At 41.7% G+C, this 24,677-nt stretch overlaps 1 protein-coding gene across 1 annotated transcript in view; it reads right to left on the bottom strand.

The window, feature by feature from the left end:
• Nucleotides 1-24,677, bottom strand: part of PPAP2B (phosphatidic acid phosphatase type 2B) — a 117,115-nt gene that overhangs the window by 46,594 nt on the left and 45,844 nt on the right. The window contains exon 2 of the mRNA XM_006839817.1: nt 6,882-7,039. Coding sequence (XP_006839880.1) covers nt 6,882-7,039 — 158 coding nt within the window. The remainder of the gene's footprint in view (nt 1-6,881; nt 7,040-24,677) is intronic.

The following is a 24,677-nucleotide window of genomic DNA, read 5'->3' on the forward strand; positions in this document are numbered from 1 at the left end:
GTTTCTAGGGATGAGCGTGAGGGAGGGAGGGGAAGGAAAATGCAATGCTTAGGGGATACTGTATGTCTGTTAAAAATTTCTGGAAAAAATTCAGGAATGGTTAACAGTGATGGTTGAATCATATGATGAATGTATGTTACTAAACTGTATAGGTGAAGAATGTAGAAATGACAAATGTCTTGTTACTTATACATTTACTACGATAACAAAAACAGTAATAAATGTTTTTAAAGAAAAAGAAATGTGCTGGACTTAGAATCAGGGAATTCCTGGGGTGGCCCTGCCACTAATGAGCTATGAGAAAGGCACTTAATATCCTTGAGTCGCAGTGGTCTTAGCACCTGCCAGGATTACTATTGGGTACAAATCAGAAGTGCACATATAGTTCACTCTGCCATCTATACAGCAATACTGCAGGGATGAGGACGGTTCTCACTGATCACACATCTTATGTCACGTGATTTAATCCCCCAAAACAGGACATGGAGCGGTAAACTATTGCTACAATTAAAAAAAAAAAAAACACAAAAACAAAAAAGCAAAGCTACGAGGGATTCAATGGTTTACCCAAAGTTGAAAGGCAAGTATCAGGGTGAATACGTACAGAAGTTGAGACCTGAGCCTTTGTCAGAAGGTGCCAAAGTGTGAACTTATTCTCTCCAATTACGAATATCATTACGTAAGTAGAATTCAAGATGGGCTGAGAGAAATCATAGAACTTTTAATGGCTGGGAGAGAAGGATTCACCCATGAGTCTCCCACAAGTCAATTCCTAGATACTGAGAACCCAACACAAGTGCTGAGCTCTCGTTTATTTAAAAACAATAAGGAGGGTTTTCCCTGTATTAAAATCTCTGCAGTGCAGTGCAAAGCAATACTGAGAGGAGGCCAGATAGAAGATGATACTATGCTATTTGGTCCTAATCTCACTGCTGCTAGAGCCATTAAGCCTTTTAGAGGCAGGGATAGGAACCAATGCTTTGTGGATTTGGAAGGAATTCCTATTATGCTATAATTCCAGAATCTGAGGTACATCTGAAATAGAAGTCAAAATGACTAGTTTTTTCCATATCTCCTGCCACCAAAAGGTGTCTGCTTTCTCCATAACTTTGGAGATTTGCATATCTAAGCGGCACTGGCCTCCTCGATGGGCATTCCGTGCCTTTGCTGTGTGGGACCGCTTCAGACTGGAGGTGGGCATCCAAATCAGCCAAGGCTGCTCTAGCTGTGTTAAACAGATCTGCCATTTGGCAGGAGAAGATCCAGGCAACAAGAAACAAGATGATGAGATTTCCAGCTCTGGCTCCCACTGTACTGTCTACAATTGTCACTCACGTCCTCTGATCAAAAGCCGATTCTGGATGGAGCTACCAGGTCTGTGTGGTCAGTCATCATGGGAGAGTGAGATGTACGGTGTTTCGTTGTTGGGTTTATTTCTTTATAGATATAGCTTTTCCAGAATCAAGTATACCATGTATAAGATGAATATATTCATTTTTGTCTAGGCTTTTGTCTACTTTTTTCCATGAGTGCTCTCAGTTCTTAATGGCAGGTAACTGGGTTAGTAGACCTGATTAGGTGCCCACATCTCACATTTCCTCCAGCTGAAAGACACCAGAAGCTGGATCAGGAGACAAAATCCTCTTGCCAAAAGCATTGAAGTGAGAGTCAAGAGAACTGGTTTCTAATTAGTACGGAACCAGCCAGGAGTTCAAAGACTTGGGGGCTTCACTTGACTATTGCTGTCAACTCTAAGGTCTTAACTAAGTATTCGGTTGTTAAGTACAATCAAGTCAGTTTCAACTCATAGTGACCCTGTAGAGGTTTTCCGAGGAGCAGCTGGTAGGTTTGAACCACCGACCTTGAGGTTAGAAGTTCAGTGCCTACCCTACAGAGCCACACCAGTACAAGGTGGCACAGATGGTTAATGTGATTGTGTGTTAACCAAAGGCTTGGTGGTTGGAGGCCACTCAGAGGCACCTTGGAAGACAGGCTAGCAATCTACATCTGAAAAGTCAGCCACTGAAAAACCCTCGGAGCACCATTCTACTCTGACACACATGGAGATACAATGAACTGAATGGTCTGATTGTTGTTGTTTTTAAGTACTGTGGAGTCGGTTCTGACTCGTAGAGACCCTGCACAAAGGCTGTAAATCTTTACGGGAGCAGAAAGCTGCATCTTTCTCCCACAGGACTGCTGATAGTTTCGAACTGCTGACCTTGAGGTTCGCAGCCCGATTTGTAGCCACTATACTGCTACCAGAGCTCCTCTGGTCTGAAAGCAGCTGTTTTTGTTTGTTTGTTTTTAATGTAAATTACTTTACCAATGTTTGCTTCTGTTTACTGATTTAAAATAAAAATAACTAACATTTATTGAATATACTTTATGTGTCGGCATTGAACTTCTTTGTATATAAGAGTTCATTTAATTTTCCAAACTATCACAAGTAGGAAAACATATTTATCTCAAAGCGTAATAACTTTGCTACCTGCTCTACAGCTAATAAACAGAGGAACTCAGATCCCAACCAGAGCATATGCCCTTACCTCCAGGCTAAGCTGAAAACCCAAGAATGCCCGGCTCTCAGGATTGCTATGAAATGTGACCCACAGATGAACCCTTCCATGGCACACAGGATTATTGTGGAATTTTCTTGCCTGACTTTCTCTTAACTATAAAACCCCAGTGTTATCAAGTTACTACAACTCATAGTGACTCTCTAGGGCAGTGACAGGATAATTCTGTGCCCTTTCTCCTGTGAAGCAATTAATGGATTTGAACTGCTGGCCTTGTGGTCAGCAGCCCAATGTATAATGCACTGCACCACCAGGGCTGTAGCTCTGAACTATAAGAGAGCATGATCCAAGTCTACCTGCTAACACTATACAGGATGGGGAAGCAAAGCTGTTCCTCCTTCTAGCTCATCCTGTAACCAAGGCCATGAAGAAACCTTGGGAGGTCAGGGAGCATTTTAATTAAAACATCAACTTGTCATGAGGAAATGGGCAAGCCACAATTAAGCTCTTAGAGGTACATTTTTCTTTGAAATGTTGGCATCTCGCGAGGAGGAAGGAACAGGCCTTGGCAAGCAACAGGGGACAAGCTGCTGACCACAAGATTTTCTTGGGAAAGGAAGAATGGAAGACAAGCATGGCTCTCAAAGAAGCTACTTTATCACTTTCCTTTGCCCAACCTGGGAACTGGTCTGAAAACCAGAGCCACTCGTTTTATTAGACTCTGCCTTTCATGTCACTCACTGCTACAAAATATGTCCCTATACATCACTGCTTAAATTCCAACATTCTTGAAGATGTTGTTGTTGGTAAGTGCCATCGAGTCTATTCCAACCCATAGCGACCCTGTATAGGGTTTCCAAAGAGCGACTGGTGAGCTTGAACCACCGACCTTGCAATTCAAATGACTTTGCAGTCTAGAGCATTAACCCACAGAGCCAGGATTGAAGTTGTCAAGGACTTGATTCTTCTTGGATCAACTATCAACACTCATGGAAGCAGCAGTCAAGAAATCAAACGACGCATTGCATTAGGCAAATCTCTGCACAAGACCTTTTAAAAAACCTTTTTTTCAAAAGTATTGAAGAGCAAAGATGTCAGCTTGAGGACTAAGGTGTGCCTGACCCAAACCATGGTATTTTCAATAACCTCATATGCATGTGAAAGTGGGACAGTGAATAAGGAAGACTGTAGAATTGATGCCTTTGAGTTATGGTGTTGGAGGAGAATATTGAAAGTGCCACAGGCTGCCAAAAGAACAAACAAATCCGTGTTGGAAGAAGTGCAGCCAGAGTGCTCCTTGGAGGCCAAGATGGCCAAATTTCATCTCTCATACTTCGGACATATTATCAGGAGGGACCAGTCATTGGAGAAGGATATCATGTTTGGTAGGGTGGAGGGTCAGAGAAAAAGAGGAAGAGCCCCAATGAAATTGATTGACCAGGTGGCAGCATCGATGGACTCAAGCATGGCAACAGTAGTGAGGTTGGCCCAGGATCAGGCAGTGGTTTTGTTCTGCTGTGCATAAGGTCGCTATGAGTTGGCACTGACTCGATGGCACCTAACAACAATACATCACTGCACTGGAGTCATCTAGCTATCCCATGAGTGAACTCAAATGTTATTCTTACTTTTAAGATGAGGAAAATGAAGCCGAGTAGAAACCAGTGGTTTGCCTCATTCACAAAGCTAGTTGCAGGAACGGCCCCCTTGAACAGCATTTCTCCTCACCACGCCATGCCAGGGAAACCAGGAATAGTCCCAAGTAGATAGTGTGAAGGGCACAGCTATTCCTGTACCTATGCTATCTTCAGCTCACCACATTCTGCGTTACAAAGGCTTCCTAAAAGCATCCAATTAACTGATCTGCCAGGTGTCAAAAACACCTGTTCAAACCTTAGTACAAGAAACTTCTGCAATTATTTGCCTTCCATTATGAACACACACCTAAAAAAAAAAAAAAAAAAAATCATTTTCCTAGAGAACTCAGCCCCACAACTCTCAAGAGTAGAGCAAATAGTAAAATTAGGTCCTTTTTTTATTTTTCAACTTTTGAGCACAAAGATCCTTAGTCCACCTTTAAGAAACCAGTAGAGCTGCCAAAAATGGACTGTTTTTCTTTTAAAGGTTGGAAAGAATTCTACTAGCTTCCCTTCCCCCTCCCCAAATTCAAACTGTTGATTGTGTGGCTGGTTGACGACAGAGGGATCTTAAAGTTTACAACCAACCCCAAGTGGAGAAGTCAAAAGAAAGACTTCATGAAACGTGGTCCATGGAACATCAGCAGCTTACATTTGATCCGGGCTAGGCAAGATAAACTGACAGCTGATCCCCTTGATCAGTTCAATAGCCACTAGACTTACATCCGCCAGATGGAAAAGGGACTTTGAAATAAGCCGGGCATGGCATTCTTGAACCCCAGTCTCACAAGTTATAACTGTTGCTTTTGAGGATGTCATTCTACTCCCTTGATCTTGGTTTTCCAACTGTGTACTGGAGTTAATCAGTGTTAATATTAAACTTCTTTCTGACTTGTTACTACACACCAAAGATGATATGCTTAGTAGAAGAATGACTCAATGATCTATGAGAGAGAATTCATGATCCTGGTAGATGAGACACATACCCCTTTCCTCCACATGGCTAGAACTGAAGGGCAAAGTACCAGCAGAAAGATGGAGGTAAGAAAAGTACAGCTGTCAAAAATGGATAACTCACAAATTACAAAACTAGATTACCATGAGACACATCTATAGCACACGTCTATAGGGACCTTCTAAATTGGGTCCAGATAATTCCCCTGGGATTATCATTGCTCAAAGCAACTGTGAATTCTGTCACAATCAGAGGCATATTTTCCCACCACACTCAATGTTATAGATTTAACTGTGTACCCACCAAAATTGGTGCCAACTTGGCTTAGCTATGATTCTCAGTGGTTTAGCAACTATGTGATTTGGCAGCTACATAACGATTTAATCACGCCACGATGTCATCTGATGTATTCAATCAATCAATTGTACGGGGGTTGGGGTGGGATATTGGTGTGATGCTGTAGGTAAGCATTAAACTGTGAACTGCAAGGTCAGAGTTTAAATCCACCAGTTGCTCCTTGGAAACCCTATATATACAGTGTCGCTATGAGCTAAAACTGACTCAACAGCACTTAACAAAAACACCACCACCTTTACTGAGCTCACAGCCCAGATTCAATGTAAAGAAAGTTTCCTGGGGGTACTGCCTGCATCATCTTTTATCTTACAAGACATAAAAGGAGCGAAGAAGAAGCAGAGGAGAGACCTCAGTATCACCAAGAAGAAAGAGCTGGGAGTAGAGTACATTCTTTGGACCGAAGGTCCCTGTGCTAGGAATCTCCTAGACTCAGGGGAAGACTGATGCTAAGACACATGGAAATATACAAAATAAGTAGGGCCCAAGGATGTTGGAGACAAAGATGTTGGAAAGGAGACAAACCCCACCCCCACCTGGAGCCCACAGAAAGCCTTCCCCCCCTAGAGCTGTCACCCTCAATTCGAACTTGTTTCCCTAAACTATGACAGAAAAACATCCTGTTTACTAATGCCACCCACTTGTGGGATTTCTGTGATCTCAGCACTTGAGAACTAGACACTCACCCTTTAAGGGAAGACCTGGGTGTGAGTCTTAACTTTATACTTGCAGATGAGCAGCCTGCAAAGTATTTCAACAGCCATGGCCTCTCTAACTCCTTACTACACTGTTGTAACGAAAGATGGTCATCCTTGTTTCTAAAGATGTATGGCTGTAAGTGGCAAGTTCAGGTCTAGAACCTAGGTCTCTGGATTCTAAGTCCTAATTTCTTTTCACCTAGACCTCACAGCCACTGGGCAAGAGATCTACGTAATATGCCAGAGACCACCACTGTGATAGCTTCACAATGAGGATGTGAAGGGAACACTCAAAATGCCTGTCATTGCGGGCAAGGCATCACTGCATCCAGGGCTCAGAGCGTACATGCTGGGAAAAGTGACAATACAGTTCATGTTTCAACTTTACCACTTATTAACCAAGTGACCTTGGGCAAATGATTTTTACTCTGTGAACCTGTTTCTTCATTTGTAGAAGAAAAACAATAACAGTATCTATACAGAATTGTTGAGGATAACACATACAAAATATTTTAGAAGGGTGCGTAGCATATATTCATGTCATAGTGAATGCTGGCTTTTGGTCAGTGCACCAACTGCATGAAATTAACCATGGTAACCAAGTGGGTTCTTGACACTTGATCTGCAGAGGTCAGTGCTGACAGGGGTACTCCGGAACATGACAATACGAGGAGAATTTGGGAGGATTCAGACTGTATGGCAGAGTCTGGGCGCTTACCGCGAGGATGGCAATGACGATCCCCACAGCGCAGAGCACAGCGTCATTTATTGTCTCACCAGCTTTCAGCGGGTACTTGATGCTCTCGTCATTGCAGTAAAAGCCCCGGTGGTAAGGCTTAATGGTGCTTGACTCGATGATGAGGAAAGGCAGGCCCGCTGGTCAAGATGGAATCATTGCATGGAAGAGAAAGAAATAATGAAGAGGGAAAAGATCAGTGCAAGAAAGTCAAAGGCCACCCTTGACAGCAATGATTTTTTTTCTCACTGGTAGCCATCTACAACCTAAGGAGAGACTTCACTGTACTCAGCGCCCCTTTATGTTTTCCTCACCCCTAAAAGAAGACTGGAGTTCGGTACACAACGAGTAAGCACTTGGCTGCTAATTGAAAAGTCAACAGTTCACACCCACCAGTATAGGTCCATAGGAGAATAGATCTGGCAATGTCCCCTCGTGAAGATTTCACATTAAGAAACCTTATGGGGTAGTTCTACTTTGTCCTGTAACATTGCTAAGGATTTGGAATTAATTCGGCAGCCTGCAACACCAACAACTAAAGAAGAGTAGCATTATTCTCCTTTACAGGTGGAGTGCCTGAGGGTTTTAGTGAGGTGCAAGGTTTTGCTCAAGAGCAGGTCAGAGCATATGCATTCTTCTACAACACCTTGTTAAAGTTCCATTCATAATTATTACTAACGTAGGCTCAAATTCAATGATACTCATTATCCATTCTTCTGAATGCATTCATTTCGTAGGGGTTAGACCCCTCATCTTGAAAAGTCCCCTTTAAGAAGCTTAGTCTAAGACTTTGGTTGCCTGGAGTAGAGAAAGCCTTGAAGTCATATAGCCGAATTATGAGTCCCAAAGATCCACCAGCTCCTAGCATCGTGACTTCCGGTTCCCATTCCATCTCCCTGAGTCTCAGCTTCCCTGAATGTAAAGTAAGTCACAATGATGATTAAAACATAGTAGCTGCTCAATGAACTCTAGTTTACCCATCTATTTCTTTCACTATCCAAGGACTAAACAAGACTCAATAGAGCTGAGCTTGACCCTGCTGCCTGGAGAACTGGAGTGAAGCCCAAGGGCACCCAGGAGCACGAGGCAGCTCTTGCAGCTGCTGCTGGTTATCAGTGGACAGCTCAGATGCCATGCTTTCAAAGGTCATGGAGAGCACATTCCATCACTTGCCAGGAAACCCTAAATTGAAAAGCAAAGATCTACAACTTCTCTAACCTAGAGTACTGCAATAGCCTCCAGTCAAAGTCTCTTGGCTTCACTGCCCCTTACACATAGCCATTGCTTGCTTCCTAAAGAAGCACACCATTGCCTTGCCAAAACCTCTCCAATGGCTCCATATTGCCCACGCAGTAAGATAAAGTCCATATAGGGCTTCATGAGATCCCTGTGATATACCTTTCTTCTCCAACTTCACGGTCTGCCATCTCCTTCTCACTCCCTCCAGAGAAAACAGCACACAGAGGCTGTTGGTTCCTGTTATTCTCTTAGAATGGAATACCCCTTCCTCTTCTACTCTCCAGGTTCAAGCTTCAATACCACCACACAGGGTAAAAGTGGAAATACTCTGACCAGGGAAAAACACAAAACAGTATCTTGATAATAATAATAAACCTAAACCTATTGTCATCGAGTTGATTCTGACTCATCGCAAGCCTAAAGGACAGAACAGAACTGCCCCACAGGATTTCTTTACTGAGGAAGATTTGCACAGAGGACCTGGTGGGTTCAAACCTAAGACTTTCCAGTTAGCAGGTGAGCACTTAACCACTGTGCCACCAAGCTTGCTTCAGGTAATAAAAATAGTCACCACTGACAGGTCACTGATGTGGAAATCTACTTTGTATCCATTTTGCACTGAATCTTTTCAACAACCCTAAGAGGTAATTTTTAAAGCATTATTTAAGTACTATTACTTGGCAAGACTTCATCTCTCATACTTTGGACATATTATCAGAAGGACCAGTCCCTGGAGAAGGGCATGATGCTTGGTAAAGTGGATGGTCAAAAGAAAAAGAGGAAGAACCCCCGGCCCCCAGCAACGACATGGATTGGCACAGTGGCAGTAGCAATGGACTGAGCATAAGGACGATTGTGAGATGGGCACAGGTAGTGTTTTATTCTGTTGTGCATAGGTTCATGTGAGTTGGACCCAACTCAATGGCATCTAACAGTAACAACTGCTCTCTTAAGGTCCTTGGGTGGCACAAATGGTTTATGCTCAACTAGTATAGTGGTTATGAATCGGGCTGCAAACCACAAGGTCAGCAGTTCGAAACTACCAGCTGTTCCACAGGAGAAAGATGAGGGTTTCTGTTCCTATAAAGATTTACAGCCTCGGAAACCCTGTACAGGGTCGTTATGAGTCAGGACCGACTCCAACTTACCTAAAGTTTGGAGTCCAAACTCATCCAGTAACAACACAAAAGAAAAGTCTGGCAATGTGCTTCTGTAAAGATTACAACCCAGCTAACTCTGCAGAGTAGCTCTTCTCCCTACCATGGAGGTCACCGTAAGTTGGCGTCAACTGGGACGGAGCAGGTTGTTTCGTTTTTTTCGTTCTTCCCAATCTTGGGAGTCCCTGGTGTGCAAATGGTCAATATGCTCAGCAAGTAATGAAATGCTGTAGGTTCAAGTCCCTCTAGAGGCATCTCAAAAGAAAGATCTGGTGATCTACTTCTGAAAAATGTGACCGTCAAAAACCCTATGATGCACAGTTCTACTCTAACACACTGCTGTCAGCCAGAGTTGACTTGACAATTAATGGATCTTTCCCATCTTGCTTGTGAGCTAAACAGCTTCCAAGAGAACATTTAGCTCATTCAGGCCTCTTAGTTCACCCCCACCCTCAAATATCTAAATCCCTAAATCAACTTTTGCAAATTGGTTTCCTCCAAATGTGAATTTCATTAGCTGAAAAATCCCAAAATAAGTGATTGCTTTACAGATAAAACTCTATTTTCATGCTTTCCAAAAAGAATTAAATTCATGTCACGTTGCTTGAAGCCCCAGACCACTTCTAAAAAATATATACCATAAGCACCACAATTTTTCAATTACTTTTGTCCAGACCAGCAACGATAAAAATGTGTACTTTCTAAAAAGTGTATTTATGTATCACTGTGCATACACACATGAATTTATTTGGTTTTATTCTTTGGATTTATTTGAATTCTATAGCTATTTATTTTGTGACACACACCCATCCCCCAAACTGCTTCCTGTTAAAACAACAATTTACTTTATCAAATTCATACCGGTGCTTTGCACAAAAAAGAGCAGCAACACACAACAGTATTGTGCCTGACCTTCCCAGAGTAAACACAGAGAGGCCCTGGAAGGGAATAATCATTAGCTCTCGAAACTCAGTCTCTGCAATGAAGTGAAGAGGGTGAAGGGAGGCCACAGTGAGTGGCTGTTCTGGCTTAGCTTAGGCAGCTGGTCTTTGGGGGTTGATATGGGCTAAGCCATCATCTTCATTCCACAGCCTAAACATTTTGAAATGTAGCCAAGTTGGCTCTGAAAAGTCACTGAGAAGCCAGCAGTACTATATTAATAGTCCACTTTTAAAGTTCCGCACGTTGTGATGAAAATGTTCAGCTCTTTGAGATCCAGCTCGCGGCAGCCTCTATGGTGCCTAGGAGCCAAAGCGTTGCTAATAAACTCAGGGAGGGAACAGATCTTGGGTTTCTTACATTTATGCCACACTCTTAGGCCTCCAGCTTCTATTTTTAATAGTGTTCACATGATAAGCCTGTAAAACATATGTTTCTAAGGACAGTAAAACACATATAAAAGAGCTTTGGCGTTAGATCAATTACCAGTTGCTGTCAAGTTGACTCTGGGGCTCATGTGCATCTGTCCGACTGGTCCAACTCCATGGACTTTTCCAATGGCTGGCTTTTTTGGAAGAAGATCACCAGGCCTTTCTTCCAACTGATCTCAAACCTCTAACGTTTCAGTTAACAGCCAAGAGAACTGAATTAATGATCTCAACTCTGCTCCCTACTAGTAATGGAATTCTGAGCAAGTTTTTCCACATCTCCAACACTCTCTCCCCCTTTCTCATCTGTTCAAACAGAAGAATGAAGTCTAGCTTTGGATAGCTGTGATGATTTAATAAGATCATGTATTATTCTATTCATCTACTCAGCAAATACTGAGTCCTGGTGTAGCACTCTGGGTTAATGCACCAGACTGCAAAGCCATTTGAACTGCAAGGTCAGTGATTAAGTTCACCAGCTGCTCCTCGGAAACCCTATACAGGGTTGCTATGGGTCGGAACTGACTTGATGCCACTTCACAACAACAACAACTGCGTTTACTAAATACAAGGACTGCCAAGATGACACTTGCCTTCAGGAAGCTTAAAGTCTAGGAGAGGAAGATACAAAGAATCAAATAAAATCAGTCCATGAAGTTGCGTTCACTGGAAGAAAGCCAGGGCAAATATGCATGGCATATACTGTGGACACTCAGTCAATTCTATCAGGGAGAAGGAAAAAGAGTTCAACAGAAACAGCCAGGAAAAAAAAAAAAGAAAATCTGTCTGGTCAGTTCCTTTGCCCTCTTTCAACCTGGGAACAATCCAAATCCCTTTTCTTCCTTCCTTGCCTATGGCGTTGAGAGGATTTCCGGTTCTGATTGTGAAGATAATGACCACAAACAGACAAGAATTTGGATCAGAATATATTCTGTTTATTTTCTTGAAAGGCATGGAAATAGCATTTAGAAAACCCAATGACTTTTTTTGTCTCCCTACAAACTTGTGGTGTTATTGAGGGTAATGCCAATCAAATCTTGAGTTTGCTCCAAGAAGAGAGTAACCTCAGATTCCCTTCAGTTCATGTGAAAAGCATAAACATTCCCCTCAAAAACTGGGCAGCAAGTGCTCAAGAGACATAATACCCAGGCCCGTCTCTCCAGGGCTCAGAAGAGACTTGTTCTCTTTCAAATCAAGGTCTCCATTCCCATCAATAGCGCTATCTTAATTACCAGTCACTAAAGTTACTACCATTTCAAGAAAATCCCCAGGGCTAGACAATGGGATCTGGGGTGGTAGTAGTGATGTACCGTGGAGTTGGTTCCAACCCATAGTGACCCTGTGGGTTTCCAAGGCTGTAAATCTTTACCGGAGCAGAATGCCTCACCTTTCTCCTGTGGAATGGCTGGTGGTTTCGAACTGCTGCCCTTGACTTGAGGTGAGTAAGTAATAGTACCTGCTCTCAAGAAGCACACAGCATTGCAAGAAACACAAAAGCAATGGCACTACAATATTTCCAGAGTATTGACTGACATATGTATAGAGCACAGTGAAGAGATAAAAGGTCACTATGTTGGGGACACTGTAGATGTCCCACAGAGAAGGCTGGAGTTGATCCTAAAATGCACAAAAGGTCTCCAGGACCCAAGTGCTTAGTACACTCAAGAAAAGCCAGTGCTTAGTATCCGTGGAGTGGCTGGTATTTTTGAACTACCCACCCTGTGGTAAACTACCTTGTTGTTGTTGTTGTTGTTATGTGCTGCCAAGTCTGTTCCTCCTTCCGAGGAGCCGCTGGTGGTTTTGAACTGCCGATCTTAAGGTTAGCAGTCTAATGCTTACCCTACAAGGCCATACCAGAACTCTGATCACCCTACTAGATAATTACTACATGTGCTCAAACTATGTTAAGGATATTTATAGGAACTACTGCCATCTGACAAAGCTTGCTGCCATTATGGATCAGGCACACACTTGGGCACTGACAGGGCTACTGAGGTCAAGAAGGCTAAGTCCCAACCTTCAAGTGGCATAAAGGTCAATAGGAGAAACATTCTCCAATGGTTACCAGGGGTGGGAGGGAAGGAAGAGTTATTCACTGGCCAGAGGGTTGTTGTTTCTTGTTGTTAAGTGCCATCGAGTCGGTTCCGACTCAGCGAACCTGTAGTATAGGGTTTCCGAGGAGCAGCTGACATGTTAACTTGAGTGATGGGCAAGACAGTTTTAAAAATAATAGTAAAGTAGAAAAATTAAAGGTTAATGGAAAAGACGATAAAAAACCAGTACATCAGGTGGTACAGATGGTTAACACACTCTGCGGCTAACAGAGAATTTAGAGGTCGAGTCCATCAGGGATGCCTTGGTAGGAAGGCTGGAAGATCTACTTCTAATAAACCAGCCACTGAAAACACTGTGGAACACACTTCTACTCTGATATGCAGTTGCCATGAGTTAAGGTTGAATTGATGGCAACTGATTTTTCAGATTGAAACAGATTAAAACGTACTGCCAGAGTCCCTCTGCAAGGAACTGGCTGGAGTTTACATGATCTGACTCTAAATCCTGGGTACTTTCTAAAGTCAGTCACTTCACAAAGAGAGAATGAAGCAGTTAAGATTTTATTAGCAAATCAAGTGACCCTCAGCAATTCTCACGGCCCTGAGGGAAAGTAGGAGATACTGGTGGGAGTTTTGTTTGGGACAGTCAAGACAACATCACTGGCAAATGTTTACTGAATGTTTACCATGTACTAAGCATCTAATTAAAAACCAGGAGCCAATATCCTAGAATCTAGATTTATCTCTAATAAAGGTGCATTGCAAATTGTTTGCAATGTAGGATCCAGGGGGTAAAATCCATCTGGTTGTTCCAGACCCAGACTCAAGCATTTCTCTTTCTTTTATTCAATGATCAATGAACTCCCTATACCTCCAGGGACCCCTCAAGCTGTGTTGGCTACAGAGGAGGCGAAATACGAACTCAGGGACAAACACTTAATGGGCAGAAAATCAAAGCATGAAGAAAGGCCCCTGTGTTGAGTTCAGAGCTTTGAAACTTTTTAGGCTTTGAAAAACTAACACTTGACCAGGTTGGGAGGTTTGGGGGTGGGGTCTAAAAAAACACAGGGTAAGTTTCAGTGGCCCACCCATTGATAAAGTTATGTGGGAAGTGTTACCAAAGTGACCTAGCCCCAAAGCCCCGCTCCCTTCAGCCACAGCTTCACGTTTCCACAAAATTAAATGCAGTCTGCTTCTCTCAAAAGTGCTTTTTAGAAAGTCCTTAGTGGGGCGGGGGTGGAGGGTGATGGAGGAGTGAACCAAAAGCCTTGCACATCTGCTTCATCAAAATCAGAGCATCAGGGAGGGGCTTCAATCTCTCCAATACATCAAGTCCTTCAAGTGGTTTCTTCAGAGTTGTCCAATTGTCCACTTAACCTCATCTGTGTTTTCCTTAAAATAAGCAAAATCCTGGAAGCACCAGAATAGTAATTGAGCTAACACCAGCAGAAAGTCTACACATCTACCAACAAAATACTACTGGATGCAGCGGACATGTCTAAGTTGTTGTTGTTAAGTGCTGTCAAGTTCCAACTCATAAAGACAGTATGACAGAGTAGAACTGCTCCATAATAGGGTTTCCTAGGCTGTCATCTTTACAGAAAGGAGCTCTGGTAGAGAACTGGATTACAAACTGGGCTGCAGTGTGAATCTATCACTCACTCTGAGGGACAAAAACGAGGCTTTCTGATCTCATAAAGATTTACAGCTCTGGAAACCCTGTACAGGGTTGCTATGAATCAGAAGCAGCTAGAAAGCACACCACCACCACCATCAAACTTTATAGGAGCAGATCCCCAACTGTCTCCTACAGAGGCAGTAGGTGGGTTTGAACTCCAAACCTTTCAGTTAGCAGCTGAGCACGTAACCACTGCATCCCCAAGGCTCTCAAATCAGGCAGTTGTCACTCTGTGATAGATACTTTATACATCTTACCTAAAGGAGCTCTGGTAGCGTAGTGGTTACGAATCGAGCTGCTAACCTCAGGGTCAGCAGTTCAAAACTACCAGCTCTTCCACAGGAGATAGAGGAGGTTTTCTGCTCCTGAAAAGATTTATAGCCTCGGAAACCCTGTACAGGGTCGCTATGAACCGGAATCAACTCCACGGCACATAACCACCACAACCACCACCACCTAAAGGCGCTCTGGACCACCTAAAGGCGCTCTGGTGGTGCAATGAGTTAAGCATTGGGCTGCTAATCGAAAGGTCAGCGGTTCAAAGTCACTAACTACTCTTTGGGAGAAAAATGAGGCATTCTGCTTCCATAAAGATTTACAGTCTTGGAAACCTGGTGGAAGAGTTGTACTCGGTCCTAAAGGGTCCTATGGGTCAAAATCGACTCAATGACAGTGGGTATACCTACAATATACAGGGCCCTGGTAGCATCTGTTGTTGTTGTTAGGTGCCATCGAGTCAGTACCAACTCCTAGTGACCTCATGCACAGCAGAACGAAACACTGCCCAATCCTGGGCCAACCTCACTACTTGAGTCCATCGATGCTGCCACTTTGCCAATCCATCTCTCTGGGGGTCTTCCTCTTTTTTCTCTGACCCTCCACCTTACCAAACATGATGTCCTTCTCCAGCGACTGGTCCCTCCTGACAATATGTCTGACGTATTAGAGATGAAGTTTGGCATACTCGTGGGTTATAGTTACGAGTTGGGCTACTAACTTCAAGTTCAGCAGTTCGAATCTATCAGCCGCTCCCTGTGGCTAAAAGGTGAGGCTTTCTACTCCCATGAAGATTTATAGCCTCAGAAACCCTTTACAGGGTCGTTATGAGTCAAAACCGACTCGATGGCGCACAACCACCAACATGCCACACCTATGGTATAGAATTCACCAGGTAGATGCTGTTCTGCCTACTTTACAAATGAAAAAACTGAGGCTCAACAAGGTTAAAGCAGTTCACTCAAGTGCAGTGCCAGCATATGGCACTAATTTAGGTAGGATATTAGAAATAAAGGTAGAAAACACTGAGCCTCTAACTTCAAGGTTACAACCTAGTTAGGAATTTATTTAATCTCTGCAACAGCTATGAAAAGTTAAATGCTATTATTGCCATTTTACACACAACAGAAAACAGAGGTCAGAAGTTTTGTAACATCTCCAAGTTCTCCCACAGTGAGTAAACGGGGTCACTGGGATTTGAACTCACATCTGTCTTTCCTCTGGCTCATGTTATTTACTCTATGACCTGACTCTGCCTTCCTTTATAAATGTACTCCTTGTGAAAATATGGCCAACTGATTCTTTTTTTTTTAATCACTTAAGGTCAAAATGGTCAGTCCAACTACTACTTAGAGGTTCAAAATACAAATATTTATGTTGCTTGTAAGTGACAACATTTCTATTTAAAGTAATTAATTGCTACTGGTCCTAGAAGTGTGTAAACTTTCCTTGGTTTATGATACTTGTTCAGATTTTTAGTCTGGACACGATCCAGATGAGACAAAGCTCAGTTTACTATGAAGGCGTCTCCCCACCTTTGAAACGGACTGCCATGAAAAACACTTGTTGTTGGCTGGTATGAACAGGCGATATTCTGGGTCTAGAGATTTTCCTTGACAAATGCTCATTCTTCAGAACTGGAAAGTTCAAGCCCTTTCTTCACAAAAAGAAGACTGTCAGAACCAAAAGCAGCTGCGAAAGAGAAATGAAACACTGATGGCAGATCCAGTCCTGAGACCTAGCTTTCCTCACAGGACGGACGTGCAACGCTTTTTAGTTTAGTTCAATTAATGTATCTTGATAGTTACTGTTAGGTGCTGGGGACACTGTGTTATGTACTGAGGACAGAAAGATGAGCAATAGACTTCACTGCCTTTGGAGAGTCTCAGGTTCCATGGTCTAATCACAGGTGTGAAAAAGAATTTTGGAAAGACTTTCTTATGTGAGAATGCTTCAAGTGGAAACATTTTGTTCTTCAAATCTGGTTGTTTGGGCCATTTTTGCTAGATTTTTAAGGGGTTATCACATTCACCCTTTAAAACTAAAAGAACAAACTTAACAACGACCCATGGTTCATAACACGCACCCTTCATTGGGTAAGTTTTCAGACCACTTTTGTCATATAATACATTTCACAAATGTGACAATTTCTAGTAATACACAACAACCAGAGCCAACAGGACATTCAATCCCTCCACTTCAGGTAACACTCTGAGTCATGTCTCAATACATCCTCTCTCTCTTTGATCGCTCTTTTTAAAAAGGATGGGAGTACATTTATATTGGTTAGGTGTCTATTATATGCTAAAGACTTTGGATACATCAACTGATTTAACTCTCAAAACAATCCTCTAAATTATTAGTACATAGCCAAAGAACCAAGAGTCAGAGAAATTAAATAATATGCTTCGCGATCAGCATAACCAGGCTATGGAATCGAACAAGATGGATCTAAAGTTAACTCTGAAATGTAGCCAGTTAGCTTTTCTTGCGAAGTATCCATGAATTATGTCTATGCAGATAACAACAATTTAAAAATTCAATTATAATAGTGTATGTTGACCTGGAACTAGAATAAAAGACAAAGTCTTCTCCTTAAATATTAAGGCAGATTTATACACACAAAGACACGTTCTCTACTCTCCTTTGACTCAAACATGTTTGCTATATGGATGCCCAGAGTTTGGACATAGCAAGAATCACATGTGTACACAGCACTTTGTGTGTGCTTATACAAATAATCACATCTCTGTGACATCATCTTTATAGCACCTGATTAACAACTGTTTTTGCTGTTAGGTAACAGGTATGGCTGATCCACCTCTGACTCATAGTGACCCTGTGTACAACAGAACAAAACAATACCCTCACAATTGTTCCCTGACTTGAACTCACTGTTGTAGCCACTATGTTGAGATATCTTCTTAAAGGTCTTCCTCTTTTTTGCTGACCTTCTACTATATCAAACATGTTGTTCTTCTCCAGGTACTGGTCCCTCCTGATAACATGTCCAAACTATGTGAGCAGAAGTCTCACCGTTGTCACTTTTAAGGGACATCCTGTATTTCTTTCGAGAAAGATTGGTTCATTCTTTTGGCAGTCCAGGTTCTAGTCAATATTCTTCACCAACATCATACTTCAAAGCTATCGAATCTTCTTTGGTCTTCCTTATTCACTGTCCACATACAGGCATATCAACTGTATGGACTACTTTTCTCAACTGACTCCATGGATGACAACAAATTATGGATAACATTATGAATAATGGGAATGCCAAGATACTTAATTGTGTTCATGAGGAACCTACACATAGACCAAGAGGCAGTCATTAGAACAGAACTAAGGCAATACAGAATGGTTCTTAACAACAACAACAACAAGGCAATACAGAATGGTTCAAAGTCAGAAAATCAGTGTGTCAGGGTTGTATCCATTCCACATACTTATGCAATCTGTATGTCAAGCAAATATTCTGAGCTGGACTAAATGAAGAAGAACAGGGCATTAAGAGTAGAGGCTCATTAATAACCTGAGATATGCAGATGACACAACCTTGATTGCTGATAGCAAAGAGGACTTGAAGCACTTACTGATAAATCACTACTGATGAAGATTACCGCCTTCAATATAGATTACAGCTCAATGTAAAGAAAACAAAAATCCTCACAACTAAACCAATGAATAACATCATGAATAAGTTAAAAAAAAGTTTAAAGTTGTCAAGGATTTCATATTACTTGGATCCACAATCAACACTCATAAAAGTAAAGTAGCCGTGAAGAAATCCAACAATCCAACAGTGGGCAAATCTGCTGCCAAAGACCTCTTTATAAGAGGTCACTTTGAAGACTAAGGTATAGCTGATGAACACACCATGGTATTTTCTATTTTGATCATGGATCCTTCAATATTTCAATCTAAGGTTTGAAATTTTTCTTCATTTCGTTCAGCTTGAGAAATGCCAACTATGTTCTTCCCTTTGGGTTTTCTAACTCTAGATCTCTGCACGTTTCATTGTAATAGTTTGTCTTCTCTAACATTTAAAATCTTCTGTTCAGCTCTTTTAACTTTATCATTTCTTTCATTCACTTTAGCTACTCTATGTCCAAAAGCAAATTTCAGCATCTTTTCTGACATCCATTTTGGTCTTTTTTTTTTGTTCTTGTCTGTATTTTAAATGACCTTCTCCTTTCTTCGTGTATGATGTCCTTGATGTCATCCCACAACTCATCTGCTCTTCAGTCATTTATGTCGAATGTGTCAACTCTATTCTTGAGATGGTCTCTAAATTCAGGAGTGATATACTCAGAGTTGAACTTTGACTCTTGTGGACTTGTTTTGATTATCTTCAGTTTCATCTTGAGCTTTGGACAGTCATTTCTATCATCAAGGCCATTATTTCCCAAGTTTTGCATTCTAGTAATTATCAATGCATCTTGAGTGCATGTTTGATTAATTTCAAACTATAGAAATTGTATGTTTTGTTGTTTTTTTAATCTTCGTTTTTTTTTTAATCTTTGGCATTAGTGGTTAGGGAATACATTTGAATAATTGCCATATTAACTGGCCTTCCTTGTAGATGCACATATGGATACAGTCCTATCACTGACAGCACTGAATTTCAGGATTGATCTTGAAATGTTCTTTTTGACGATGAATGGGATGCCAATTGTCTTCAATCTATCGTCTCTGAAATAGACCATGTGATTGTCTGGTTCAAAATAGTCAATACCAGTCCATTTCAACATACTAATGTCTAGAAATAACTATCTTCCAGTATTCCATTTCAATTTTGACAACTTAATGCTTTTTCTTGATTCATACTTCATGCAATCCATACTCTGCTTATTAATGGATGCTTATGCCTGTTTCTTTTCATTTGGAGTTGTATCATATCAGCATATACAGTCATTGAAGATAAACTCTACCTTGAGGCGTTCTGCACCCATAAAGATGAACAGCTTCAGAACCTCTGTAACAGGGGAGCTATGAGAGGGAACTGACTTGCCAGCACACAACCACCACCACTACTTTGAGGAGGCAGCTCTTCCTTGGTCATACGCTGAGTGCCTTCTAACCTGAAAGTAAAAAGTACCAGCTCATCAAGAGTTAAGTCTTCTCCAAAGGATTCTCTTAGCCATGCAACCCACTGTGGTTGGTCCTTTCTTTCTTCTGATTTATCTGTCAACTTCTAAGTCAGGCAGACAGGGCTTTTTCACCTGCCACCATGTTTGCTGTAAGACCTTGGGCTAAGTCATTTTATCCCTCTGGTCTTCATTTACATCATCTTACAATAGGACTTTGCACAATAGTTCTTAACACAGAGTTGATTGTGAAGACTAATGTAATACAACTTACACTGTATTCAGCAATTTCCTGGCTCAATAGATGTTAATACTTGCTCTCATAGGTGATAGAAAGCCACAGAAAGTTTTGAATTCAAGGAGCTGTGGGCCAGCCAGCCACTCCCCAGATGCAATCTGATCACAAGAGAAATGCATGATTATAAACTGCAGTTATTCCAGGGACATCTTTGAATCGTGTAAACACATGGGCTTTGACAGTGATTAGCAGGACCCAGGGCCCCTGACTCAGGGAAGAAATACTACAAGACTCCTGCCACACATGCTCAAAAGATCACATGAGGCTACCTGGGAGGCAAATCTGTAATAAAGGTGGAGGAAAAACATTTCTTTTTATTTTTCCAACAGTTAAACATGCATTCGTCAGGGTAAGTGCTCCCGTCCAATTTGTGCTTCCCAAGTGTACACAAAACACCGCATTCATGTGGCAGTAAAATAAACAACATGTGCACTGGCAGGACATCAGACACCTGGGAGGACCAAAGTTCGAGATAGTCCAAAGGCAAGACTGAATCCAGATGCTGTGCCAAAAGTGAAGAGTTGACACATTATTGGAGACCCTGTAAGAACAAAATCATGCTGGAAAACAACCCACGGTGTCAGAGCACTCCAAAGTACCCCATCAAGGTCAAATTTGAGGTCAGAGCTCACAAGTTGTCAACTCACAGTCGAATCTGACATGCAGAGACGTTCTGTTTGCCCGAACCAGGGTTTAAAATGTCTTAAATTCGTTATTAACATAATTTAATGGCAACAGGTCTCACGTAACATCCAGATTTCTAGGTTCTCTTAAAAAATCAGCTCCAACACCACATAGCCATGCAGACAGTGATACTGTGACCACCTTCCTTCGGGAAAAGGAGCACATGCTCTCCAGGGCACCTCCAGTCCATATTTTGTCTCTGACACTCAAACAGCACATCAGTTTCCATTCTCATTGAGTCTGCACTTTCAGTTTTCAGAAACTTTGTTCTCTTTAGTTTATGCTAGTTTGCATGGCCCAGTAGGCATTTGGCTTTTCAGTTCCTGCTCTCAAGGACCTTAGTGGTGCAATGGTTAAGTACCTGGCTGCTAACAGAAAATAGCAGTTAGAACCCACCAGTGGCAGTCTGCTTCCATAAACATGGTTGTTGTTGTTGTTGTTGTTAAGTGCCATCGAGTCGGGTCCGACCCATAGCGACCCTGTACAGGGTTTCCGAGGGTGTAAATCTTTACAGGAGTAGAAAGCCTCATCTTTCTCCCGCGGAGCGGCTGGCAGTTTCAAACCGCTGACCTGAAGGTTCGCAGCCTGATTCATAAGTACAGCCTTGAAAAACCCTGTGGAACAATTCTCCTTTGTCCTATAGGGTTGCTAGCAGCAGTCATTGGCTTAACAGCAACAAGTGTCCCTGCCTGCTCTGGGTGAATATGGGACCCCTTGGTTAAATTGATAAAAATAGAAAAAGCAACTCTTGATTCACCACAGTCCTCTGAGGAAGGTAACAAACAGTCACATTGTAGTTAGCTCCCATCAAGTGGGCTCCAAATCATGACAACTTAGGTATGACAAAACAAAATGCTGCCGGGCCCTCTGTCATCTCCAGGATCATGGGTAAATAAGTTCACTGTGGCTAGTCTGTAGTGCCTCTGAATCTAGGCACTCCCCTCCCAGCACTGTATCAGACAATATTCTGTGGTAATCCATAGGTTTCATTGGCCAAGTTTTGGAAGTAATTCACCAGGCTTTTCTTCTTAGTTTGTAGGGAGTCCTGGTGTGGCACTGTGGGTTAATGCACCAGACTGCAAAGCCATTTGAACTGCAAGGTTGTTGGGTCACGCTCACCAGCTGCTCCTTGGAAACCCTATACAGGGTCATTATGGGTCGGACCCGACTTGATGGCACTTAATAACAACAACGAAAGCTCTGCTGAAAAATGCCTACCATAAATGATCCTGCTCATATCTGAAATATTGGTAGCATAGCTTCCTATATCATGAAAACACTCAAATCAACACAGTTTAGCATAACAACAAATGATGTAAATCATCCATATTAAATTTGTGCATATGTGTGTGAGGATATGTATGCATGTTTATGTACATAATCAATCCCAAGACTGAGCCTCCTAGCCATGTTTTATAATAAGACCTGTGTAAGACAGAACTCAATAGCACTGGCTTATTTTTCTGGGTCTCACAAGTTTTCTACCTCTAAAATGGTACAGTCTTACCACTTTCCTATCGTTCAGTCTACTGGATACTATATGAGTTTGTTTGTTTTGGAACTCTGATATACAGGTTCCAGTTTTCACAGGTTTTACTATATAAATCCAAGAATTATATCAAGGAACTATATAGCAAGATTATTAATACTATTTGTAATTTATGTATAAGGAAACTGAATTGCCAAAGAACACATAGCTCTGAAAAGGAAAATGATTGTTGATGGGTTTGTTGTTAAGTGCCGTCGAGTCGATTCCAACTCATAGCGACCCTGTATAGGGTTTCCAAGGAGCAGCTGGTGAGCTTGAGCCACCGACCATGCCATTCAAATGACTTTGCAGTCTGACACATTAGCCCACAGTGCCACATCAGGACTTCATTGTTGTTGGTTGTTGTTGTTGTTAGGTGCCAACGAGTTGGTACCAACTCATAGCGACCTTATGCACAACAGAATGAAACACCACCCTATCCTGGGACAACCTCACTACTGTTGCCACACTTTAGTCCATCAAAGCTGCCACTTGGCCAATCCACCTCGTTAGGGGTCTTCATCTTTTTCTCTGACCCTCCACCTTACCAAACATGATATCCTTCTCCAGTGACTGGTCCCTCCTGACAATATGTCTGAAGTATGAGAGATGAAATTTGGCCATCTTGGCCTCCACTATGGCTGCACTTCTTCCAAAACAGACTATTGGTTCTTTGGCAGCCCATGGCATTTTCAATACTCTCCTCCAACACCATAACTCAAAAGCATCAGTTCTTCTATGGTCTTTTGGTAAGTGCCGTCAAATAGGTCCAACCCATAGTGACAGTGAGTCTACATACAACAGAACAAAACAACACCCAGTCTCTCACTATTCTTCAGGAAAATCGTAATTCAAACGCATCAAATCTTTTCTGTTCTCTACCATTGTCTACCTTTCACATGCATATGAAGCCACTGAAAATATCAAGGCTTGGGTCAAGCATACCTTAGTCCTCAAAGTGACACTTTTGCTCTTTGACACTTCAAAGAGGTCTTTTACCGCTGATTTGCCCAATGTAACACACCATTTGATTTCTTGACTGCTGTTTCCATGAGCATTGATTGTGGAGCCAAGCAAAATTAAGTCCTTGACGACTTCAATCTGTCTATATTTACCATGATGTTATCTACTGGTCCAGTTGTTAGAATTTTTGTTTTCTTTACACTGAGGTGCAGCTCACACTGAAGACTGTAGTCTTTAATCTTCATCAGTAAATATTTCAAGTCCTCTTCACTTCAAGTAAGGAAGGTTATATGATCTATATATCATAGGTTGTTAATGAGTCTTTTTCCAATTCTTATATCAAGTTCTCCTTCATATAATCCAGCTTCTTGGATTATTTGTCCAGCATATAGATTGAATAAGTACAGTAAAAGGATACATCCCTGATGCACACCTTTTTAAACTGGTCAGTATCCCCTTGTTCTGCTCTAAGGACTGCCTCTAGTCTATGTAAGCCTCCTAATGAACACAATTAAGTGTTCTGGAATACACATTCCTTGTAATGTTACCCATAGTTGAATGTCTTTGCATATTCAACAAGTAAACATCTTTCTGATATTCTCTGCTTTCCGCTAAAATCCATCTGACATCAGCAATGACATCCCCTTTTTTCCTTGTCCTCGTCTGAATCCAGCTTGAATTTCTGGCAGCTCCCTGTCAATGTACTGCTAAAACCATTTTTTAATTATCTTCTGCAAAATTTTTCTTGCATGTGACACAAGAAGTAAGGGTCCCTTAAAAGAGTAGCAAAGCCCTTACCAACTTGATCCCATGAGGCTGGTAGTAGAATCAGAATGAATATCTGCTTTACTAGCCAGTTAAATAATATGTACATCTCGTTAAATTATGTTGTTGCTTCAGAAGACATATATCATACATCTCTGTGTGATGCCAAGTGGTACTATCAGGGAGTTCTATTTTTAAGGCAAGAGTTATTTAAAATAAAAACAAAAGCAGCCTCCTTCAGATAGAATCTCATTAATTAAAAGCCAGGTGAGAAGACACTTAAGAATTAAAGTACATCAGATGTTAGTTGTTATTACAATCTTACCATAAATGGACTTAAACACATATTAGTGATATACTGATAAGATTTTTGAAACTAAAAGAGATCTCTGATATCATTTATCCTATTTAATAGACAGGAAGACTGAGACCCACCGCTAGTACTATCATGATTTCTGGCTATCTCCTGTATCAGTTGACCATTCAGAAAAGGGTTCGTATCTTAGCTATCTCTGTACATCCACCACAAAACAGAATGCCTGGCATTTTATGGATGTCAACAAACGTGTATTAACTAAATGTACAGAAAACAAAGGAACATTTAGACGACCTGGCTCCACCCCAAATTAGCTATCTAATTTGGGGCACCTCTAAGTTTCAGTTTCCTTAAATACAAATGCTGAAA

The sequence above is a fragment of the Chrysochloris asiatica genome, unplaced genomic scaffold (assembly GCF_000296735.1).
Source record: "Chrysochloris asiatica unplaced genomic scaffold, ChrAsi1.0 scaffold00026, whole genome shotgun sequence".
In the NCBI taxonomy this organism is placed as follows: Eukaryota; Metazoa; Chordata; class Mammalia; order Afrosoricida; family Chrysochloridae; genus Chrysochloris; species Chrysochloris asiatica.